Source organism: Echinops telfairi, unplaced genomic scaffold (genome assembly GCF_000313985.2).
Source record: "Echinops telfairi isolate 266 unplaced genomic scaffold, ASM31398v2 ScPeMD7_3533;HRSCAF=4204_0, whole genome shotgun sequence".
NCBI lineage: Eukaryota > Metazoa > Chordata > Mammalia > Afrosoricida > Tenrecidae > Echinops > Echinops telfairi.
In genome coordinates this window covers 70405432-70415857 of record NW_022107431.1, presented here as the reverse complement: position 1 = coordinate 70415857, position 10426 = coordinate 70405432, and the positions used below count along the sequence as shown (strand labels likewise).

The following is a 10426-nucleotide window of genomic DNA, read 5'->3' as shown; positions in this document are numbered from 1 at the left end:
TTTTTTTTTTTTTAACGAAACAATCTATTTCCTTCAAAGTACTCTCCATTACACTTAATATATTTGTCAAATATGTGATTCCATTCTTGGAAACATTTTTCAAACTCATCTCCTTGGGTGGCTTACAGCACCTCCCTCATTTTTCTTCAGTTCTAAGTCATCAAATCACTATACTTCCGTGCCCTTCTACAGTTGAAGAAACAGAAAGAATTCACATGGAGTGAGGTCAGGTGAGTCAGGTGCATGAGCCAAGGGTGCTATACAGTTTTCTGTCCAAAACTGGCACACTGAGATAGCTGTCTGCCACAAATCAGGCCTTTTTTGTCACATACTGCTATGCAATCTTTTCAGAATCTCTAAATAGAAATCTTGAGTAACAATCTGACCTGGTGGAACAAACTCCTAATGCACTATCCCTCTCACATAAAAAACAAAAACAAATGAGCATCATCTTGATCTTTGATTTCACTTGACGAGCTTTCTTTGGGCAAGGTGACAATGGCATCGTCCTCTGGCTTGATTGATGTTTATTTTTGGAGTCTTAAGAATAGCACCACATCTCTGCCCCAATCATGACCATGAGAAAAAAATCTGGGTCACTTCCGAGCTGTTCTTTCAAAGCACAGCATGTCTCCAGTAGACACTCTTTTGCTGGTCTGACAGAACCTGAGGCAAAACATGTGCAGCAACCCTTTGGATTCCCAAATGTTCTGTTAAAATTCATTGACCTGGACTCCAGGATGGCCCAGATAACGTCCCCATCTCTTCAATGGTCCGTCCGAGGTCTTCAAGCACAAGTGCACATTTGTCCACATTTTCATCTGTTTGAGAAGTTGAGGGACATCCAGAATGAGGTTTGTCATCAATTGACATTTCACCTTTTTTGAAATGAGAGAGCTACTCATACACCCGAGTTTTTCCCATAGCTCTGTCCTTGTAAACTGTTCAACATCACAACAGTTTCTACTGCATTTTTCCTGAGCAGGAAACAAAATTTCACAGCTGTATGCTTTCTTTTAAATCACAAAAACACATCACAAAAACAATGTTTGAACAAAAATTCACTGTGACCAGAGAGACGGTCCTAGGTGACACCACTGGGTGCACTAACTCAGAGTGAGTTGCTTGATGCTCACCCAGTTGCTTGATGCTCACCCAGTTGGGGACAATGTGTATTATGAAAGCTGTGCTTCACCCAGTACAATTCCAGGGTGTGTGTGTGTGTGTGTGTGTATGTGTGTGTGTTTGTGTGTGTGTGTTTGTGTTTGCTATGAATCAGAATTGATTCAGTGACAGTAGAGGTAGTAATTTAAAACAACATCTAATTTTGATTTTTATTTTGATTAGTTAGTGTTTTGGATATTCCTTGGTGGTGTGTATGGGTGACTAATTCTTTTCAACTTAGTGTTTGATAAATATAGCACTAGTAGTCATAGCAACAAAAATACACCCAAAGAGTAAAAAAAAATTAAAGTATATTCATATTATAAGTTTTATTAAATTCTACACAAAGTATAATGACTATTTAAGCACTTTGTATTTCACTCAATTTTCTCATAGTTGCTTATCTTCATTTTGTTTCTGACTTGGCCTGATCACATAGGACCTACTAAATTGAGTTTTCTTAAATTAAAATGTGTAATGAGATTATATATCTAATATGAATATATATATATCTAATATAATATATATGTATAATGTATTTGTAAATTCATAACTTTAAATACACTTAGAAAGCTTCAAAGTAGATAGACCTGATAGTGATTTCAAACCAAATATACAGAGGTTAAAACTGCAACTTTCTAGTATTGTCATAAATGTTTTAGGTTATTTTACATTGTTGTATTTTCAGCATTGATTTCTTCTTATAACAGGGTGGGAAAATTCCAGTAAGGTGGACAGCCCCGGAAGCTATCCAGTACCGGAAATTTACCTCTGCCAGCGATGGATGGAGCTATGGAATAGTCATGTGGGAAGTTATGTCTTACGGAGAAAGACCTTATTGGGACATGTCAAATCAAGATGTACGTGTTACCCTCATGAAATGGGGAAGAATTTTATAAAGTAATATGCATTATTATTATTGGAACATGTAGGTAACAGCTCAGTAAAAAGAAATAGGATAGAATTTTAAAACATAGTTACTTCGTTTTCCATTTATTAGTTTTCTTTGGTTTTCCTTTTGAAGAATTATTGCTCCTTTTTTAAAATTTAAATGCTGTGGGCGTAATAAAAGCCTTCTAAGGCTTTTCCCCCTTGATAAAGATGATGTTCTCCTGCCAAGGCGGTAGTGGGAAAGTCACATGAGTGAAAAGATCGTCTGTGGAGGGAGGTTGAAGGGAAGATGGCATTTGTTTTGTCTTGGAAGCTTATTTTTCTTTGTAATGTTCTGAGAGGATCTTTTGAAATGATCTAGTATAGAATGGTTTCATTAAATACTAATTTTAGCATCTAGTACTTATGCTCAATGTTGGTAAGTGTTTGATACTGAGATTTGGGTATATAATCATAGTGGGACTATCACTATAAAGTCTTAAAATGTAAAAAAAACATATATATATATATATATTCAATGGATACTTAGGTGCCTCAAGGACATGCTCAGACGTAAAGCATGCTGTTTCACTGTGAGAGAAGATAGTGAACAGTTGCACCATTTAGGTCGAATCTTAGGAAATTACCATGTTTGTATTGGAGAGAAAATTCAGAATCAAATAGTTCAATCTATAGAAATGTGACTAAAATAGAGGTAGAAATAGAGGAAATATAAAACCAGGAAGGTACTCTGAATTTGTACTGAATATCAGTAGGAGATGTCAGTTTATAGCTCTTTAATGGGAACATTTTTCTACGGGAGCTTATTGGAAAGTCCAAAAACAAGGCTGGTTGATGTTTATGGGGAACTAATTAAATAGATTAACGTTCTTGTCTCAGAGAATGTGTATAATGTTAGTACTTATAAATGAAGATAGGTCAAGGGGGAAAATTGACCAAAGGATCTTTTGAAAGAGTTTAGAAATGATAAAATGCAGATTTTTAAAGTTAATAAAAAAGTAGTCCTACTCGAGGAAAAGCTTGTGTTGTCATTTAAGATAAGGATAGGGCTAACCAACTGCTTTGGAATAGCTAATTCTTAAGATACTGCCAAATGAACAGGAATAGAAACTGACTAAAATCAAGTTAGTTTTCAAAAAGAGTTATGAAAATTGTAGTATCTTGTGTTCAATTTTAGAATGTTCCACCTTCGGTTCCTGTGACTCTTAAACCTTGCAAGTCATTATTTTAGACAGCTATAGGCAGACTTCTCCATAGGTGCTAGAAAGGTCATTTTAGGTGTGATTTGCTACAAATTTCTCAAAGACCTGAAAAGCTTACAGACTGAAAAGTGGAAGGGAGGGGGGTGCTTTTCATTCAGTTAAATCACTCAGTGTTTTCTGGTGAGTGTTGGCTGACATGAAACTATTATTTATTTTTTCATATGTTTTTTGTTTTTGTTTATAAAAGTCTAAATGATAAGACTGTTTACAAGAGGCTAAGTTGTTAATATTTGACAGGTCTCAATGTCAAAGATTTCATGGACTGTCAAAATGTGGGCAAACAAATCCTTGGGGCCGAGAAAGAGAAATATTTACATTCCCCAGACATTTGGTTGGTTTTCATTTCTTTTGACACCTTTCTTCTGTACTAAATTCACACATAAAGGGACTGACAAGAATATAAGATGATTTAAATTCAAAGTTCACTTAACTTCCAAAAATGAATAGTGGAAATATTTAAGGAGAGAAACTAAGTATCCTTCAGCTTAATTTTAAAACCACAAAATAATGGTTCTTTGTATTTCTTGTAAATTAATTTATCATAAATATAGAATTAACATATCAAAGAGTTTTTTTTACTAAATATATGATATTGTTACATTTATGAGGAGCCCTAGTGAATCGTGGGTCATGAGTTGACCTAACCACACGGTCATCTGTTCAAACCCACCAATCACTCTAAGGGAGAAAGATGAGGCTTTCTGCTCTCATAAAGGTGCACAGCCACGGAGACCCACAGGGACAGTTCAACTCTGTCCTATGGGGTCACTGTGAGTTGGAACAAGCTTGATGGCAGGGTGTTTGGTTGACTTTTATTTATCTACACATTCACGTGTAATTCTGTCCTAGAACATATACAAACATCTTTCTTTTCCTTTTCTAATTTTCAAAGTTCAACTAATTTTTAAATTTGGACACACATTTGTATAGTAGTGGGAGTTCTCTGTACAGTTCAGTTTGTATAGTGAAATTGATATTCATGTTTCTTGTATTGGATAGTTTTCATTATTTTGTATAGCATTGTGTTTGAGCAAATTAAAAGAGACCACAAAGTTTTAGAAAAATTAAAAGATAATGGAAATTGCCCATGAACATTTTAAAACCCCTCAAATATGTATATGTTTCAATATACAAATGGAGGAAAACTTGAATAACTGAAAAGAGCAAAACCAATCTGATATAAATTTCTCCAGATAAAAATGTCATTAGCCTGGGACTTTTTCAGGAATTAGATTTGTGAGCACCCTCATAAGAGAGAGTAAAAGATCTATGAACATCCGGATACCTATGTGAAATGTTGTGTGTATGTGAACATATTGTATTTTCTGTAAAGGTGCCCTTTATCAGATTTTCAGAGATATATGCTTTAAAAATACTATTGTGATTGATTTATTAAATGAACCAATTCATTATGTCTTGTTCAAACTCAGTTGCTAGGAATGTGTCAGGGATTTTAGAAAACCCATAGATTTAAAATGGCTTACATTATAAAAAACTTTTAATAAGGCACCATGAAAAAAGGTATAAATTGATGGCTATATATATATTTTTAGATCATTTTATTGGGGACCCTTACAGCTCTTATCACAGTCCATACATCCATCCATTGCGTCACGCACATTTGTACACATGCTGCCCTCATCATTTTCAAGACATTGACCCCTTGATATCAGCTCTTCATTTTTCCCTCCCCTCCACCCTCCCTCATGAACCCTCGATAAATTATAAATTATTTGTTTTTTTCACGTCTTACACCCACTACTGTCATCATTCACCCACTTTTCTGTTGTTGTCCCCCTGGGCAAGGAGTGGGGAGCGTTATATATCTATCATTGCGATCGATTCCTCTTCCATCCCCCCTACCCTACTGGTATCACTACTCTCAATATTGGTTCTGAGAAGTTTATCTGTCCTGGATTCCATGTGTTGCGAGTTCCTTTCTGTACCAGTGTACATGCTCTGATCTAGCCGGATCTGTAAAGTAGAATTGGGGCCATGATAGTGGGGTGCGGGGGGAAGCATTAACAAACCAGAGGAAAGTTTTATGCTTTGTCTGTGTTATACTGCACCCTGACTGGCTTGCCTCTTCCTTGTGACCCTTCTGTAAAGGGATGTCCAATTTTCTGCAGATGGGCTTTGGGTCCCCACTCCGCCTTCTCGTTCATTCACATCGATATTTTTTGTTCTGGATCTTTGATGCCTGATGCCTGATCCCATGCACAGCTCATCATCACTCAGGCTGGTGTGCTTCTTCCATGCGGGTTTTGTTGCTTCTCAGCTAGATGGTCACTTGTTTACCTTCAAGCCTTTAAGACCCCAGATGCTAGAACTTTTGATAGCCGGGCAGATGGTTATCTTCTTAAGCAACTTCACAAACTTCCATGCTGAATGCTGAGTAAAAATGAAGTTCTGTCACCACTCTCAAGACATGGAAAAGGTATAGATGTCAATGAGTCGATAGTTACCGGAGCGAGGGGGAAAAAGGAAAAAAAGCATCAAGATATTCTGTACAGGCTAGTAAACAAAGAAAGCTTGAGAAGAGGTTGCATACTTTTGAAAGAAAAGGCCCACATTCAAGCCGTGGTTAATACTTGAGTAAACATTCATTTTATTTTCATGTGCTGATAACTTTTTCGATTTATAACTCCAAAGGCCAGTTAGAATCTGGTTGTTTACTTTTAAATTCCAGAAGGTAAGATTTTGAAAACATGCTCAATTTTTATTCTTCTGAATGATCTGCAGATATTTAGCCCTTTCTATAAATGCTCTTTTAATGAGGAGAGTCACATTAAGTGCAACAGAATGTTATGCTTTAAAAATACTTATATTTGTTGTTTCCAGTTACTGTCTTTTCTTTAAATGTATTAAGTGATTCCAGCCCACTGCCATGAACTCAATTCCAACTCGCAGTACTTCTACAGTTGAGTAGAACTGTTCCGTAGGGGTTCTGCGCTGGAGGTCTGTACTGAAGCAGACGCCCTCATCTTGAAGTTGGACTGGGGGGTTCAACACCGAGCCCTTTTGATTACGTAGATGCCAAGTGCTTTAAACAGCGTGATCAAGGCTCTCTCTCTTTTTTTAAATTTCAGATTTTTTTCCCCAAGACTCTTCTTTAAGAGAAAAAAATGGATTTTTAGATCTAATTTTTCGCAATTCCGTAAGTTGAATCCAAGAGATTTAATTGCATAACATGTAGTAGCAAAGTAAAAACAGACACTGAGCAAAAGACAAAAACGAACTCTATTTTATCCCTTTTTCAGTTACTAGAGGGATGCTTCATGCAGTTATACTCTCCTTTTTCTCTTTGTCACAAAGTTCATAATATTGTAAATTTCCCAGTCAGCAACTTTATTTAAGTATTGCTTTATAGCGTACATGAGGTAGGTGGTCCCAGAAGCCTTTTAAAAAATGTTAATCTTCATCACTTTCTAACTCTCTAGGAACTATCTAGATTTGAAATTGCTTACAATGTTTTTTTTTTATTATTATTATTACCTTTTGCTGACTTTTGTCAAAATATTCAGGGTCAGATATGGGCAACAAATCTTCTGGAAATTCAGTGAAAAACAAAGAATTCCATCAATGCTTTAAGAAATCTACATTTGCCCATCTAACCTGTGTGCCTTGTTGTTTCTGGAAATACGTAACTGCGGAAAATGCTTTTTGTTTTCCCAGTTGGAAATATGAGGAGACTTTCAGAAAGTTTTTGAGAGAAATGTCTTGTCCTTTAACTATTTCTCCAGGAACTCTCTTGAAGCCCCTTTCACAGTTGCAGTGCGTACACGATGGGCCCTCTGTATCTGGAGAGCCGAGCCCAGGGCAGAGGCTGCACACTCTCCTAACAATCGATGTTGGCCCTTCTCTTAACGTCGCTGTACTTCAGACTCCCTCATCTACAGAATCAATGTAACAATACTTGCCAAATACAGTGTTTGAAAAGTTTATATATGAGGTGATTTATGTTTAAAACACTGCCAGTCACTTACTAAATATATTTTTGTTAGTAGTTTTTACTAGTAAAAACTGTATTTTATCTGACAGCCTAGCCAGATAAAACTATAAGACACTGTTGATCAATCTGTATTCAAAATTGCCCTCTATGGGCTGGCTTATCCTCAGTGGTCTTATTATCTGCCCTCGACTTGCCTGACTCAAGCGTGATGCCAGGAGCAATGGAACAAACTGATGCCCAGTTGTGGGCAGTCAGTCACCGTGGAACAGTTATAATCCGTAGGCTTTCCATTGACTCATTTTTGGAAGTAGTTTGCCAGGCTGTTTTTCCTAGTGTTCGTTAGTCTCATAGCTTCATGGAAACCTTTTCAGTACCATAGCAACACACAAATCCCCAGTGACAGACTAGCAGGTGTTAGTTACATAGGAGGCATGGGAATTTTCAGTAAGTGTCTTTGGGGCAACTGTGGGGACTTTATTAGTGGGGACTTTAGAGTCCTATAGCCCATTCTCATTCCAGAACATTTCTTATTTTAAATGTTATACTTTGCTGCCACCTCTTTAAAAATAACCGCTATTTCTTTGAAAGGAGACCCTGGGTGACATAAAAAGTTAAGTTCTTAACAAGTAACCAAAATGCTTGCAGATGGAACCTACCCAGGGGGGTCTCTGGAGATGGGCCTACTGATCCACTAGGAGTGAGTTCCCAAGGGCTGGCCATCCTGCCTCAGACAGGTCACAGCCTCCACACCCCGGGAGCCATTCTGGCCCCCACATGGAGGCCCTCTGAGAGGGAATCAACTCAACAGCAACTCTTGGCAAAACAGCAGATCCTAAAGAACTAAAATTTCATTTTGAATTGAAGTAAATGTTGCTTTATGCTATATTAAAAAGAAAAATCCCACTGCCATTGAGTCAGGTGAAACACATGTGACCCCATAGGACAGAGTAGAACTGTTCCCTAGGCCTTCCAAGAGTGTCCATATTCATCTAGCAGACTGCCTCTCCTTTCTCCCTCAAAGTGGGCTCAAACCTCCTATCTTTTAATGAGCAGCCCAGAATTCTACCCACTGCACCATAAAAACACCTGACTATAATTTTTAAAATCTAACATACAAACTCACTGTCAGCAAGTCACTCTGACTCATAGCAAACCTATAGGACCACAGGGTAGAACTACCCCTTTTAAATTTCCAAAACCATAACTCGCTACAGGAGCTAAGCAGCCTCGTTTTTCCCCTATAGAGAAGCTGGTGGCTTTGAACTGATAACTCTGTGGTTAACAGCCTAACTCATAACCACTGTGACACTAGGGCTTCTATAATTAAAGGAGTAGCAATTAAACTATTATACTCCCCAAACACCAAATGTATTGCCACTCAGTCCTTTCAGTTTCCTTAACACCTTCATTCCTCTAAGAATCATTTCATGGTAATGCTTTTTACATAAGGCAGCCCAGCATCACTGTGGGTGGAGCATCGAGCTGCTAACCGCAGGGTCTACAGTTCCCCTTAGCCTGTAGAGTCACTCTGAGTTGGAAGAAACTCAATGACAGTGATGAGTTTTTATTCTTTGCTCATAAAAGGACCCCGGTGGTCCTGTCTACAGCACTCTATGGGGAGAGACTAGAAACCACCAGTGGCTAAGGAGAAGCGATGCGTCAGCTGACTTCAGTGCATCTCACAGCCTTGGAAAACAGCCTTATGGAGCAGTTATGTCAGTCCTATAGAGCCCTTGTCGGGTTACTCTGAGTCACCGTCTACTCAGAGGTGCACAATAACAAAAACATCACTTGCTCATTAACACAGAGATTTCAGAGTATATTGTTTTCAAAGATAAAGAGCCGTACATAAAATCTTAAAGACCAGGAGAGCCCTTTAAGATACTATCCCAGGAGTACCAATGATATGATGCAGATTTACATTTTAAAAGATTATTTATAGTGAAAAGAAACAGTGAAAATCCCTCTACTCTGTTCCTTTCAGGATATATGAAAGACGAACCGCACGCAGGAAAAGGTAGGAGGAACAGGATAAACAGTAATGAGGACTGCCCTGGTGCAGTGAGGATGGGAATGTCGTCCTGTGAATTCAAACGCAAACAAACCAATAGGCCTCTGTGTATTATCTGGTCAGAGTAGTGAAATGGACTAACTCATTACTTCCTCACAACTTGAGTCACTTTTAAAAATTATTTAATGCAACGGTCAAAAAGGCAGGTGCGCTGGTGGTACAGCGGTGCCGTTACCACAAGGTCAGCAGTTCAAAACCACCAGGAAGTCTGCACCCTTCAAGAGTTCCAGTCTGGGAACCCCACCGGGGCAGTTCTACCTTGTCCTATAAGGTCTCTGTGAGTCAGAGTCGACTCGATGGCAGTGAGTGTGCTTTCTGAGTTTCTGACAATACACAGTCTTTACTTATGCCGTTCACTGCCACTGGGCCCATTCAGATTCATAGCAGCCTCTCAGGCAAGCCTTCCGGAGCTGATCCATCTTTACAGGAGTGGAAAGCCTCATCATTGGTCCTCGGGTGCCTCGTGCTTCCTCATTGATGACCTTTCTGTGAGCAGCCGAACTTGTAACCCACTACTTCTATCTAACTGTGTAAACATGTAGCATTTCTGAATCCAGGACACTGCTAGCACGGGAGAAGTGCAAACCCATACATAATTCTTTACACATAAACCCTTTGTTTTAATCTAATTACTTCTATAATTAAATATTCATAATTTCTGCAGTGTTACCGTTTGCGTATTTTTTTATACAGCTCTTTCTCACTCAGAAGTCATTGCCATAACGTCAGTTCTGACTTACAATGATCCGTGGTACATACTTGAACAATCTGGACATTTCGTCCTTAGATAACCTATCTTTAATGTTCATTTTAGGCCTCCATCTGCTAGACCTGATGACAGTATGAAACAGACCAAGCCATTGCCATCGACTCAATTCTGACTGTGGCGACCCTAGAGGACTGGGTAGCACTGCCCTGTGGCATTCTGAGACTGCAACGCTAAGTAGAAGAAAGCCTCGTCTTTCTCTGGCCAAACAGTTGGTGGTTTCAAACTGCTGACCATGTGGTTAGCTGGACGACTTGTAACCACCACGCCACCAGAGCTCGATATTTATCTCTTTAAAGGGACCGTTTATAGGACTGTAC

The 10426-nt window shown here is 38.5% G+C and overlaps 1 protein-coding gene across 4 annotated transcripts in view; it reads left to right on the top strand.

The window, feature by feature from the left end:
- Positions 1-10426, top strand: part of EPHA7 (EPH receptor A7) — a 192434-nt gene that overhangs the window by 176876 nt on the left and 5132 nt on the right. For all 4 annotated transcript variants that reach the window (XM_045294526.1, XM_004710917.4, XM_004710916.2 and 1 more), the window contains exon 14: positions 1875-2024. In XM_045294526.1, coding sequence (XP_045150461.1) covers positions 1875-2024 — 150 coding nt within the window. The remainder of the gene's footprint in view (positions 1-1874; positions 2025-10426) is intronic.